This window comes from Lepidothrix coronata, unplaced genomic scaffold, assembly GCF_001604755.1.
Source record: "Lepidothrix coronata isolate B3197 unplaced genomic scaffold, Lepidothrix_coronata-1.0 Scaffold23, whole genome shotgun sequence".
NCBI lineage: Eukaryota > Metazoa > Chordata > Aves > Passeriformes > Pipridae > Lepidothrix > Lepidothrix coronata.
In genome coordinates this window covers 4,997,003-5,011,322 of record NW_016690203.1, presented here as the reverse complement: position 1 = coordinate 5,011,322, position 14,320 = coordinate 4,997,003, and the positions used below count along the sequence as shown (strand labels likewise).

At 42.2% G+C, this 14,320-nt stretch overlaps 1 protein-coding gene across 6 annotated transcripts in view; it reads left to right on the top strand.

Annotated features, from left to right (window-relative positions):
* Positions 1-4,017: 4,017 nt before the first annotated feature.
* KIF13A (kinesin family member 13A) overlaps positions 4,018-14,320 on the top strand; it is a 108,498-nt gene continuing 98,195 nt past the window's right edge. For all 6 annotated transcript variants that reach the window (XM_017808507.1, XM_017808505.1, XM_017808506.1 and 3 more), the window contains exons 1-2: positions 4,018-4,114; positions 4,309-4,399. In XM_017808507.1, the coding sequence (XP_017663996.1) occupies positions 4,060-4,114; positions 4,309-4,399 (146 nt within the window). In that variant the 5' untranslated portion in view covers positions 4,018-4,059. The remainder of the gene's footprint in view (positions 4,115-4,308; positions 4,400-14,320) is intronic.

Here is a 14,320-nt window from a genome sequence, read left to right as displayed (position 1 = left end):
AAATATTTCTCCCTTATAGAATGTCCATGTCTCTTTTCCAATATGATAAATGCTATTTAAAAAAACCCAAACAGAAATTATTATCCATTCTTCTTTTTCACCAACATCAGTTAAAGATTTATCAATTATTTTGTTAGAGCTACGATTTCTTCCTGTGTTTTTTCCCTAATATAAGTGTAATATATTAGATTATTAATGTTAAGAATATCTGTTGGTTTCATTATACAGCATTTTTTCATTTTACCTCTTTCAAGCTGGATGATGCTGTAATGTGTTTGGGTTGACAAAAACGTTTGTTTTCTCTGTTAATTTGAATTAAAAAAAACTCAATAAAAATTTGGAAACACAGAAAAAACTTTTATTTTGGTTAATCTTATAAAATACAAATCTTGGGTTAAATTTAGTAAGCATCTCTCGGACTTCAGGTGCTATAAAATTAAACACTTTTTCTTTTACCACTTTCAACACCAAAAGAAAAACACTGCTTTGGTTCCCATGTTCTCGCTGCCGCCAGCTCCTTCTCCTCTCTGGCTCCTGTGACACAAGATGAAGTTAGACGTGCCAGTGACAGCATGCATGGTAAGATATGTGCTGGGGATGCTGCTGACAAGATGGATATTCTTGGCAGGCTCTGTGACATTTCTCTCTGTCCTTTGCTAAGGAAAGGGGGTCGGTGGAACACCATCAGGACTTCAGGCATCAACCTGGGTACACAGCATCGCTCCTCCATTTCTATGTCATGAAGTAGAGCTGTCGATCCTCCTGCTCAGAATATATAGGAAGACATGGACATGCCTTCATGTCAAATCACATTATCTGTGTTATGCCTTAGGAAGATGAGGAGCAGAATAAAGTAAGGAGCAATGTTTTCTTTATGTTCTTTGCTGAATGATGGATTGATGGACAAATGTACAGAAATGCTCGAAGGCAAGAAAGAAGAATGAAACAGATGAAAAACAAGAAAGAGACAAACATTCAATCCTGGCCCTAGTAAAGATCCAGAATTGCTGTTGACCTCAGTGATAGAGAACCAGAACAAAAGAGCAGGTGGACGAAAGCAGGGACAGGAAAAAGAAATCAGGGAAGGATGGCTTCAGATGATTTCATCCTCGTGTTTCCCTCTCAGTTCCCCTCACCCACCATCAGTCTCCACTTTCTCCAGCTCTCATCTTTTATCATTGCTGAAGCAGTAAGCTGTCATTTCTCATCTGGTATCTCCCATCCATCCATCAGCATGTCTGGGATAGCTGGCAGCTAATTCCAATGGGTGAGCGACCCATCAGTATCCCTTGCCAGTTCCCACGGCGCATGTAAACTGATCAAGCTAACAAATTCTGACAGGTGAGAGACATCTATCCGTAGTTGCTACCGGTAGCAAAGACAGAGACATAAAGGGTTCCATATGGTGTTCAATGGGGAGATACAATGCCAGAAGAGAAACATCTCATTGTCCTGAATTCACAGATTGCTCTTTGATCTACCTAATGATCTCATGAGGCCTCTAAAACATGACCCTCTTCCTATTGTGCCCTAATGCCAAAGGTTTAGAGGAGACCAGAAATACATTCTGCTACATGCAGGCTGCCTAATAGATATTGTCAGGTTGTGGTACAAATGTTGCCAAAAGCCCTTTCTCGAGAGGGCAGAAAACCTTGGTGGAACCAAGACCTCATTTTTAGCAGCTGTTTTTCAGGGCATGCTGATGTAAATGAAAGAGCAAAAGTCCTTTTCTCAATTACCTAACACTAGAAAAAAAATCAGAATTTTACACGAAGTGAACAACTACAGTCTGCATTACAACAAACTAGGCCTTTTCGGACAGTTTTGCATGGCCAGCTTTCTGTACCTGCAAATGGTGGAATATAATTCACAATCCTAAACCAGACATTTGTAAAAACTTCTTCCCAAGACTCTTCCCACAGCCAAAATCATAGTCAATCTCATAAAGACTTCCTTCAGTTTCTCTTTAGCTAATATAATTGTTTTTATTTAATCTTGCAATGATGTAGTTTTTCCACTAAGAGGTGGAAAATTGAAACGGAAGGGAGTATTTTCCCTTACATCTGCTGGCCGCCTTCTCTTCCCAACAGTGTCCGAGTTTCACTGAACAACTCCCTTTCTCCACAGCCATTTCAGACCTCATGCCTTGTCTTGAGCCAGCGCTTACTTTGATCTGGGTTCTTGCAGTCTACAGCTATAAGTAGGATGTCTCATTTCAACATCGCTCCTTTTCTTTACTCGTTGAGCCACATGCTTATGATGCCTTTCATAAGGAACTGCATCTCTTATGCCTACTTCCACAGGCAAGAAGCCCACACGCACTAGCTTTTTCTGCTGATGTTCTCCAGATACCCAGCTCTGTTTGGTAACCTTTCTCTTTTGCCATGCTAACTGTGTATCATTTCCTTTCAGCATTCCTGCAAGTTGTAGCCATTTGGGGCAGCCAGGCCTTCTCCAGAAACAGTCCTCTCAGTCCCTTTGCAGGGGTGTTCTTGTTGGTGTGCTGGCAGCCAGGAAGGGGACGATCTTCTAAGCTCCATCTGTTGCTTTCACCTCTGTTTTAGACGTCTGCTCTTTCTCAGTGCAGCTATCTATTCATCATTTATTGTTTAATCCATTCTCTCTACACTGATTTAGCCCCAGAGTAGACAGAATAATCCCTTTTGGGGTTGAGCCTGTCTTTTCCTTAAAGAAAACATTACAGACATCGCTCTTTTGCACTGGAATTCCTCCCATTTAGCTGCATCAATGATAAGGCTTGATTCTTTGGAAGATATTTTACTGAAGCTAAGAAAACACTTCTGGGGAGATAACAAAGTTTTAACAGGACACTTCGAAAAGAAGGCTATCCCAAGATCCTAAGCCTATTGCAGTTTTAACTAAAAATCTTTCTTGGCTTGCCCACTAGAAGGTCAGCCATCCTTGGAGCTTGCGGTTGCTGAGTAAAGCACTGCTGTTTGTAACACTTTCTCCCAACGCTGAACTCACCACAAGTAGATGGACACAACTCCATCCTATGGCGTTTGGGCAGGCACTAGGCAATGGTTGCCCATCGCTGTGTGGAACAGCAGGATGGCACAAGTAGTCCCAGCACTTCACAGGCAACCCTTCACAGCCAAGGAAGTGTCAGGCAGGTTGAGGCCCGGGCAGGGCTCCTTGTTCCATCACCTCGAGGTGCCGCGCCGCTTCCAGGACTCCATAACATGCAATGCACACACTTCGCCGAGGTCACCCGTGCTGGTGCCAGGACCGTGCCAGGCAGGTCATTGTTTACTAACGTTGTGCACTTTTTGTCAAAAAACATCCCCTGGCATCACAACATTTTGTTTTGGGGCACTTTGTGGCTTTTCCTGTAGGGTCTTTCCTCGCCACAAGGAAACTCGGTGTCCAGTCGGACAAGCCGGTGGCTTTGTGGTGACAGCACACACCTGCACTAGGAGCGACGGTGGCTCTCGGGCAGGGGGTGAGGGCACAGTCCTGGCAGCAGCATCCCCACTCCCGCCAGCGCCACCTTCCCGCGCAAAGCGCATCCCGCCGCGCGTGCTCACTGGGAAGCAGCGCCTGTCCGAGGATGGAGGGGGGGAAGTCTCCCCACGCCCCCCGCGCCGAAGGCGCTCGGCTGTTCCCGTCGCTTTCCGGCGCCGCCGCCACCGCCTTTCCCCGCCCTCTCTCCGCCTGCCTGGGCGCCCGCACTCCCGGCGGCGCGGCGGGAGGAGGAGGCGGTGGAAGATGGCGGTGGGGATTGGCAGGGAGGCGGCGGCAGCAGCAGCTCTGCGAACGAGCCCGTGGGCAGCCAGCGCCAGAACCGGTGCGGGCCGCGGCTGAGCAAGGAGGCGGCTGGGGCTGCGCCGCCACCGCCCTCCCCGGCGCCGCTCCCTCCTCCTCCTCCTCCTCCTCCTCCTTCTCTTCTCCCTGCCTTCCTCCCTCTCTCGCCTTCCCCTCCTACCCCGGCCCTCCGCCCTCGCCCCGGTCCGGCATGGACGGTGGCGCTCCGCCGTGTCGCTGCCGCCGCCGGCGCTGAGCGGGGCCGCCCGCCCGCCGCTCCCGGGAGCGGGGAAGATGTCGGACACCAAGGTGAAAGTTGCCGTCAGGGTCCGGCCCATGAACAAGAGAGGTAAATGGAGTCCGGGGGCACAGCGGGGTGCGGGGAGGGGGCGTCCCCCCGCGTTCTCCCCCAGGCTGGCGGCGGGACGAGCCCCCGCCGTCGCTCGCTCCGAGGGGGACCCGGGGGGCCGAGCTGCCCCGGCGTGCCGGGAGAAGCGGGGGTACGCTCGCCCTGGGTACAACCCCCCCCGTGTCGCCTTGCAGAGCTGGACCTGAATACCAAGTGCATCGTGGAGATGGAAGGGAACCAGACTGTGCTTCACCCTCCGCCTTCCAACACCAAGCAGGGAGAAAGGTAAAAGCCCGAGTCGCCGTGCCCCGAGTGAAAACCAAGCCCCAGCTCCTCCGCCTCGCCCTCGCAGACGCCTCGCCCGGCTTTGTCAGGGCAGCGGCGGGGTCCCGGGGGTCTCGCTCGGTGCCTTTCGGGGTTTGCGGTGGGTGGGGAGGAACGGGCGAGGGGCGAGCGCTGGCCGGGGGTCGCTGCCTTGGGCTTGTATCCCTGTGAAGGAGGGATCGGTTCTTTACCTGGCTTCCTGGCGGGGTCGGACGTACCCAGTGTGGAGACAGAAGATCCCTGTTGGCCTCCCAGGTTTAGAAGTTGATTCTTGATTGACTGCTCAAAAAATAAGCTGTTGAGTAGGTAAGGACTTAGATTGTGCGTGCTGTTTTCAGAAATTTTCCTTGAGTGCAGGCTGCCACCAACTTGATGTAACCTTTGGGGGAGCAAGAAGCAGAATCTGATTTTTATGCTAGTGATGGACTTTTTTTTTAATAGGTTTGTTTACTAGGTTTTAATGTATTTGCATTTGAAAAGGCTGTAATTGCTAGATCCTTTATTAATTCAGTGTTGTTCTGTGAAGTAGCCTATGAGAATATGCTAAAATAATTTTGAAATCTGGCATTTAACTGTGATGCCCCAGTGAAGAATACCCTTGGAAATAATCCAAAATACCAATGCACTAGACTGTAAAAATAGATCAGAACAGGAAAAGATTTCTTTCCTTTGAGGGAGTGTGGGGAAAGACAGGGAGGTGCGAGGGGAATACTTATGTTGTATGCTTGTGTGTTCAGTTACATTGTATTCTTATCTGTTTGGTTACCTGTTGACTGCTCAACTTAAGTTGGTCGGTTAAATGTATTTAATGCCAAGGAGTGTGAAATCATATACAGATTTTAAATCTAGCGCGTTCCTACCACTTAAGTTTTTTTTAAGAATATTTTTGATTCAGTTCATGGTAGTTATGAAGAAACGGTAGTGTGAGAATATTCTTTTTTCCAAAGGCAGTGTTTTATAAAAGCAGGAAGCTTTTATAGCTTTCCAGCAGAAGAGGTTGAGACCTTCTCTATTCTTACATGTTCAAGGTGGGAAGGTGCTTCTCCCATTAAACCATGTCCTAGAATATAGCTGTAATCACACCAGTTTGTTTTAAATCCAGCTTGCATTGTCTTCAGGACCATCGTTGTGGTTAAAGTGCTGGCCTGGGTCTTGAAAGTTCTGTGCTTGTTTCCTACCCCTCTCAAAGATCTTTGTGTAATCATCTATAAGTCATGCTGTCTCTGTGGGTCTTAGCATCCCATCTGTGAAATGGAAATCTTGGTTTTTTATTAAAAACGATTCTGTTTTAGAAAGTATGGAGGTTTTTTTCAATCAACAGGAGTTGAATAAACACTACTATAATAAGAATGACATTAACTCTTCAAAGTGAGTGGATTTGACAGGTATGAAACACGAAATACACACAGAGTGTACAAAGCAAGAACAGAATTAAGATTTAAAAATCACTGTTTCAATAGACCTGAGAGAGCCAGGTGGTTTAATGAAGAGCCTTGAATTTGTCAATTTTGCTTGTTGTGCACATCGGCCTGCAGTAAGACTATTCAGTGACTCTGTCTTTTGAGAGCTTCTGTGTCTTGTGTTTGTCAGGCTTTACTATCTATAATGTATGTAGATTCTCTTGGTTGGAACTGGCTTCTGTTTCTACGTCAATATCCTTATGGATGAGCAGTGATGCTTATGTGCAGCCCCACTGACGGCAGCTGTGTTGGCAAGTAATAGGTGTCCTGCTTGCAGCACAGTGTGAGGCTAGAATTTGGCTGGCTGTTAACTTGTGTTTGAGGCAACTGCCAGATTTATTGGAAGTAACAGTCAGAAACACTGATTGGAAGTAACTCTCACTAATGCAAACATATAGTTTGGGTGCCTGCTTAAATGGCAGATGTTGTATGTAACCTGTTGAGATGCCTAATGGACTTTTTAGTGCCTTGTGAAAATCCTTACGCTTTCTTCAGTCTGAAACTGCTGATTTCTATTTTTTTACTCAAGATAAATAGTTTAATTTCTCATGAAGAGAGATGAATTCTGTTCTTCTGTGTGTACCCACCATAAAATGTCTGTATAAACTGGCTCTGAATTGCTGAGTAGCTGCTGCTTGCACTTGGATTGATGCCTTGGCAGGGTTAGGGATGTCAAATGGATTTTTGGTTTTCTTTGTGTAGCTTGTTTTTATATAGCTTAACTGGATTTTTCTTTCAGAGCAACCATGTCATTGCAAATATGATTTAATTTGTTAGGGTGATTAATTGGTCTTTCCCTACTCTATGTATTGTTTTAATATTCTGTTTAATCTTACCTTTCCCTTTTTAGGTTTTATCTTTTTATATGGAAATTTCCCTTTTCTACATGAATGGAAGTACAAGTTTGTATTGCACTTTGGAATAAGAATAAGTAGCCTTCTAAAGCAAATTTGGTTTCCAGGGCTGCTTTTTTTAATTCAGCTGAAGCCAAGAGACTGTAGGGTGTGGAGAGTAGAATTCAGGACCATGCTCTTTATTTGCTTTGTTCTCTCAGTTAAAATTTAAAAGGTAATGACAGAATTTTCTAAAGTAAGATTAAGTAACTCTTTAATAATGATAAGATTATAAAATTTGCTCTTGGAAGAACATCCAAAGCTAGGAAAATCAGATTTTACTAGCTTTGCCGATGCTGTAAGGAATTCTTGAATTAAATTTAAGTTCAGTTGCATGATAATAATTAGTCTCTAGGCATTATGAAGAATAGTTCCAAAGGATTTTAGATTGGCAAGTAATGCTAGTTTTACAAGTGGTGTAAAAAGCCTAAAATCCCAGACAGTGCTGTCATTTGTCCAACTTTCATTATTGTATTAGGGGTAAAGCTATAACCATAAATGAGAACAGGGTTCTGACTGCATCTTCTAACTGCTAGACCACACAGCATCCACACCGTAACAACCACTGCTACAAAATAGCAATTGTTATTAGATACAAGTGTTCTGTCTTTTTATAAGCAGCAGGCCTGCTGTTGCCCACAGGCACATGACTTCCAGCCTTCTAAACTAACGAAGGAGGAAAACCAGAACATAGTAAAACTGAACAGTCTGTGTCTGAAAGACACAGGAAAATCTTTATCAACTGAAGTAAGAGGAGGCAGAGTTCAGAAAGGAACGGTTTTCATTAGCTGCTATCAGGTGTAATCTCTGGTGCTGGCAAAGTTTTTGGAAGTTCGTTGTTGAACTTCATACCTTTAACCCTTGTTTTACTGTTATTGGTAGCAGTAGTTTCCTTTATACCTGCTGAAGTGTGCTTGTGTGTTGCTTTAGTTCCCTCTCCCATCTCTAAGCCATTTCCTCCCCAAAACTAATATAAGACTTCCATTTCTTCCCCCCAAAAAATTCCTGGGAACCCTCTGGTTTTTTTTTCCTGCGTTCGCCTGGGAATCTGAGTTTCCTTTCTCAAAGTACACTCTTCCCAGTAAAAAAACCTGTTCTTACTTATAGTCTTTTAGAAATGGGTATTATGTTTCTAAGCCAACTGTATACTTGGCAATAAGGTGCAGTGTTAAAATGTAACTATGAGATAATTAGAGTACGGAGTCACAGTCAATCTTGCAAAATATTTCAGTAACTTTTTACGATGGAAATTTCACATCTCTATGTCTACGAAAGATCTCACATTAAGGATGGTATTTTTTTAGTAGGACAAATGAAGCCTTGCTGGGTTCCTCCTCTGTTTTTGATTGTTAAAATATGCTTTCCTCCTTTGCCTCCCTTCTTTCTTTCCTTTCAGCTATGCTTTTTAATGCATAGGATCTGAAAAGTTTTATTTTAGTTCCCTGACAACAGTTCTTCGTGACATGATTTTTCCTTTAGTAAGCAAAATATTTGTCTTGACAGAAATAAACAAGGAACTATGGAGACAGTAGAACTGAAGTGCTATTTCATCTGTAGTTTTAACTGAAACACAAATTTGTCTATTGGGCAATTTATTCCATTAGAGCTCAGTAGCCTGGTGCATATTTTGCCTTATTGAAAAATTCAGTGCAGAAAACAAGAAAGAAGTCCTCAGATTGTAGAGCTGAACTTCAAATCTCCACTTTTCTCTGAAAGTGTCTTTCTTGGCTGTCTTAACTCTTTAAGAAAACCCAACATGTTGTGACTTGCTTGTTCTGTCCTCTTCCATCCTCATCTTGATAAGACAAGTAGCACCAAGGCCCAATTCTCATTAAGTAAAAGTCTTCCTATAGTTCTAAATTACTAAAGATTACAGAGTATATGGGGGCTTTTTGTGTGTGGGTTGAAGCTCTTTAATAAAATAAATAGCTAGGAACACATGTGTCTGTGTGTGTCTATCTAGTTTCTGTAGGTCATAATACTTTCAAAGATTAATATCTGAAGCACAGATTCCATCCCTAGGCAGCTTGTCCTAGAACTCGTTTCCAGAAAACAGCTGTTACTCCCCCTGCTTTGGAGAAAACATGACTTTGGATGGTCTTTAGTACGTACGTAGTCCTTCCTGTGGTTTTTTGTAATTTTTGATACGTTGCTTTGAGTAGCATCAAGGATGAGAGAAGAGCGCTGTTGGAGGGCGAGGTTACGTGTTTCTGTTAATGGTAACTTTTTCAAACTGAAACTTCTAGAAGCTGAAACAGGACAGCTGATAATTTTCTCCATATCTGAAGGAATGATCGACAAAATCATGTATTTGAAGTGTATACCTCAAATTATCACCTGTCTGAGGTGGAGCATAAAATAACAGAAGGCAGTGACTTTTATCTTTGCAGGAAATTGTAAAAGTAATCTGACTTTGACCTCTCTAACTTTCCTGTTAGACATCAACGTTCAGGATGTGAAATGTTAGCTTTGAACCTTTGCGGAAGAAATGTATTTGAATTACAAAATGCATGGTTGGAAAATGTCATTTTGGGAACTATTTTTGCATTGCTTTAATCCATTCATGCCTCAGATGGGATAGTAGATGCAGTTCCTTGAAATGGCTGTTCTGAAATTCCATGTAATTTGAAACAAAATGAGACAGAAACTTGTAATCCAAAATACTGTGTGGCATGGCTCTTGGTTCTTCCTAAGGTGGCCTGAACTGTGAGTAAATGCAACATCCATTATTTTACCATGTTTATGAAGTCCAGACAGCTGTTAGGACCTTGTGCTTTGGTCCGTAAATGTCATGGCTGGAGGAAACTACCGTTTGAGGCTGTTGGGATTGTGGGTAAGCAACCGTTTTTAGCTGGCAAAATTTCAGAACAAAAATAGATAAAGTGATTGGGGAGAAGGAAAACTGTGCTTGGTATGACCATGTTTAGGCAATCGTTGCTTTGTAGCCATTCTCTGCTTTTGGACTACTGAGTGTTATGTTCAAATATTTCTGTGTAGAACACAGTGGAACGAGGTTCAGCTTCGAACTTGTCCAGTTTCTCTGTTTTACAGTGTTAGAAGTGCCTTCATTGTGGGATATGAAAATATGAGTAAAAAGATTAGGCCTTTAGACATGTTTAGCTTCTGTGTTTAGAAGGGGCAGGTATGCATGCACTTGTGTCTTTCTGCAACCAGAGGTGTTTTTGAGGTCTGGATTACTAGTCAATACACATTGAATATGTTGTCTATTGAAATGAATTATGAATTTAAAAAATTACAGCTCTCTTAAAATGTGGAGAGATTTTTATCCTTTTTTGGGGGGGATGGTAGCACTAAAGGAAAAATTTTATTTTCACATCCTTTCCTCTTTAGTGTAAATAGAGACAGATTTCTTGTTTTGAAAACAAGATTCTTTGCTCTGTTGTGCATCTAGTATGTTTATTAAATGTGCGTATGGTAAGATTCTGGACTTAGATTCGCTGTAATTTAATGGTTAACAAATTTAGAGTTAAATGATGCTTATAAACATGTGATCGAGGTGTGGATTAGATTCAAAATACTTCAGGAAGTGCTTAGGAAGTCCCTGTTCTGCAGAACTTGAGCTCGGAGAGGAGCAGCACACACCAGGTGCCCTTCCATGCAGGTCTGAGTACAGCGCAGAGCTGGGGTGCGAATCTTGGCACAAAGTTTCGGGGGCAAAGCCAATCCCTTTTTGGTCTGATCGGGCCTTCGGTGCAGCATGTGCAAGCAGGCATCTGCTGCTCAGGGATTCAACATGGTGGTACTTCTAGTAATAAGATTAGAGCTAAATCTTTAAATTGGCAAACGCGCTTGTTGCTATTGTGTTTGAGACATTATCAGATTTGAGCGTTCCTCTATAGCTGGGTGCAGACTGAGCAGCACCAGTGGTAGCTGCCTCTGGCTGTGGTACCAGTGTCTCTTGCGTGGGCAGGCTGTCCTTGGTGGGAAAGTTGTGCAGTGCCTTTTCTTATTTGGCCTCTCCTGGGCATGGTTTGAATCTATTAATGGAAACAATTACTGCCTGCTGTAGCAAAATGCCTACTGCTGCAGCAGGGCAGCGCAGATGCTGTTGCTTAACTGAGTAACTTCTCTGATTGCTTGATTCCTTGTATTTTGTGAGGATGTCTGGTACTGATGGCAGAGTGGAGAAGGCTCTTTAAGGAAGTGTGAAAATGTTGGCTGGAGACAGTGAGTGCAGCCTACAAAGACATGGTCCGTGCGTTGCAATGATGTGCACCACAGGACTCAACTATCAAGTTAACTTGTGACCCAAAGCAGCTAGTTAACTAAAACAGTTGCCCCATCACCCGGAAATAATGTTCCTGTGTCTTTTTACAAGAGACCATAAAAGGAATATAAGTTTTTCTAGTTAGTATCTGACTTTGTACGTTCATATGAAATTGGTCATCAGAGTTTGAGGTTTGATGGAGCATGGGTCGATTGTGTGTGCCTTTATGGTCCTTCTGTGTGAAGCATGAGATGAGTGTTCACGGCAGGGTGATGGAGGTAAGTTAACAATTTAGAGTATGAAGGTCGATCAGAAAAATGCATTGCTGACAGGAACTGAAAATCAATGACTTGAGCTCAAGATATCCATGTTGATGAAAAGTAGGAGTTAAATAAGCTGTTTTCTATGCCAGGGGAGGGCGTCCTTTTGTGTAATTTCTTGGTTGGGGTAAAAAGTAAATCAATGCCTTCTTGTGCTTGGTTAGTGTTATCCTCTACAGTCCTGGCTTTTATTTTTGATAGTTGCCTTTTAATCTAAAAGTAATTATTAAAAAACCCAACCCTCAGCCATCAAAACATCTACAAATTCCTAACCATATCCTGAACTAATATATTCTTTAGTCATCAGCCGCACCCTTCATTTGACATTTTGTTACATCCTAAATAGAGACATCCTCAAGCGTGTACATGCTTACCAAATACTCCTACATCATCTTTGGATAATGTGAAATCAGTGGCTTGTAAGGTGTAACTTTTTCACTAGGAGTTAATCTGAATGTTCTGTCTCATTTTACATAGATCACTATAGGGAAATCTGTACTTTAACAGACCCTCATGAAGTCCTTAATGGCTTATTGTCCTGTAGTGGCTTATTTGCTATTTAAGAAGTGTTATAACTCAGGGCAGAAATTTACACCACAACTACTGTTTTGACAGATAGCCATGAATATATTTTGGTGTTTAGTAGTGTTACAGGACTTATTTTGGGGTACATCATTCAGCACAGCAGCAGAAAGGTGTGCCTGAAGTATTGCTGGGTGCTTGTGTTAATGCATGGTTATAATGGTGCTGGATATGGGTGCAAAGAGGCTCACGGTGCAGTAGCAACAGGTTAAGTGCTTATGACCTACTTGTTAGATGCTAGCCCTGACCAAGCCTGTGCTGTTGCCTCTTCACATTTAGTAACAGCACAGATAGCAGGCTAGTAGTGACTGACTGGGATTCGTGGTGTCACTGCATCTTCTTTTTGCAGTGTATGTATACTCCAAGAATTTTAAGCATTTCATAAACATGAATCAAAGCAGCTGCTGTGGCTGGAATGGCATGCTTATCTCTGCACGTGTTTATGAAGATACTGTTCCATATGTTTAAAAAAGTGCCAGGGTGCATTGTGAACTGTAAACTTTGTATAAAGTAACTTGATGCTTTGTTTTAAAAACACATTTCTGAAAATGTCAACACTTGAATATTTTTTCTGATTTTTTTTTATATTAGAGAATACTTTAGACTTACAAACACAATGAAAAAATACACATGATATCTTGTTTGTTGAGCTTACATTCTCTTAGTTTTTTCCAGTCTCTTTTTAAGCATAAATGTCAATCCCAAGTAAATAGTGTACAACAGCCTCTAGGCAAGATTAAATTTTCTTTTAGTTTAAGGCTTCAAAATTCTGAATCTGTCACTTGAGTTACTGCAATAATTTTACTAGTGTTAAATGCAAGTATATGGAGCTGTCTGTTTTGCTTAATATTTCTTGTATGATGACAAGGAACAGCAGACCTTAGATAAAAACTGTAGTATTTGATACTTCTTCGCATGTGGTTTCTGCTTTCCATCTGTCTTCATGATTAAAATCATGTCTAGTGTAGCTAGATGGCCTTTCACAAACTTGATTCTTCAGAGTTGGAGGAAGAGGGATCGTGTGAGGTGGAAAGGGAAATTTATCTGCAAAACAAATTGATTTGTACCATTACTGGCACTGGCTGCAATGTAATTTTTAAAACTTCAAAGTTCTTATTTTTGTTGAATCTTTACTTTACATTCAGTTTTACTTTGTGATTCAAAAGCCAAGGCTTGTTTTACAGTTGATGAGCTTTTGCTAAAGATAAGTCAACAGAGCATTCCAGTGGAGGCACAGAGCTGGTGGAAGTTTTCTACTGGCAAAGCTGCTTTATGGCTGTGAATGAGCAGCATCCTGGTCTGCTCTGGAAAGTTTCTCTGTCAGCATCTATCAGTGTGAGTTTTTTAGATTTGCGATGTGATGTTAGTGTGCAGTGCTCCAGACTTGTTTTGACTCAGTAGTGCCACCTCCCTGAATGTTGCAAGTCTTAGTATTTTGATGGGTTTTGATATTTTTTCCTTCCTGTCGTACCCTGTTGTCATTCTCTATTTTGAGATATTTCTAAATTTCTTTTAGATTTCAAATATGTTTTCAGAGAATTTCATCTAATGAAACCAGACTGAGATAGAAATTGGCCATTTGGTAAATTAAAGAAATGTTCATATATTCACTCTATGTAGCTGAAGATCTTAATACATGATTTATGTATCCTCTGGAAGCTTAGTAACAAGTAGTTGAGTTTGAGTATGTTTTTTTAAGAGAACTTCAAAGTTACGTAAGGGGGTGAAAGCATAATGCATTTGCAGAGCTCCTACACTTTGCTTTTGTACTGTATTGAGATAAATATATAGTTCTGAAAGTTTTGCTAGAAGTGTATCATGAAACATCATCCCACCACTCAGGTTTTGCTGTTTCGGAGCTTCTTACATAGCAGATATGCTGTCCTGAAACAAACTGTCTGGAAGGCAATCTGGTACTTTCCACAGTGCCTATTACATTTAAAAAGAAGGAACTTTTGAGTAGTTCTTATTCTTCTGGTGTAAATCTAATCCTTGTACCTGCCTTTTTGATTGGAGTGCCCTTGAGAAATGCTGCTTCAGTATCTGAGAAGAAAGTGACACAGAAGGAAACACAAAAGATGTCTCGTTAATGGATTTGCTGCTGACAGGGTAGAATATCAGGAAAGGATACTTGGGGACCAGGACAATGAAAGGCAAAAGAAAGGTGCAGAAATGGTTGTCTAACAGTGTGATAAAACTCCTCCAAGTACACGTTGGAAAACCACAAACACCCCCCCCCAACTGGCATTCTCTGGGATGGTACTAATCTTCATGGGTGTTCTGATTGAGATCCAAGTTGAAAACAAAAAGGAAAATCAGTTATTGTAAACAGACCATTGAACACTGGATAACTTGCTATGTAGCTTCCTTGTCAAGTGCTTCCAAGTCCTTAGAAGATT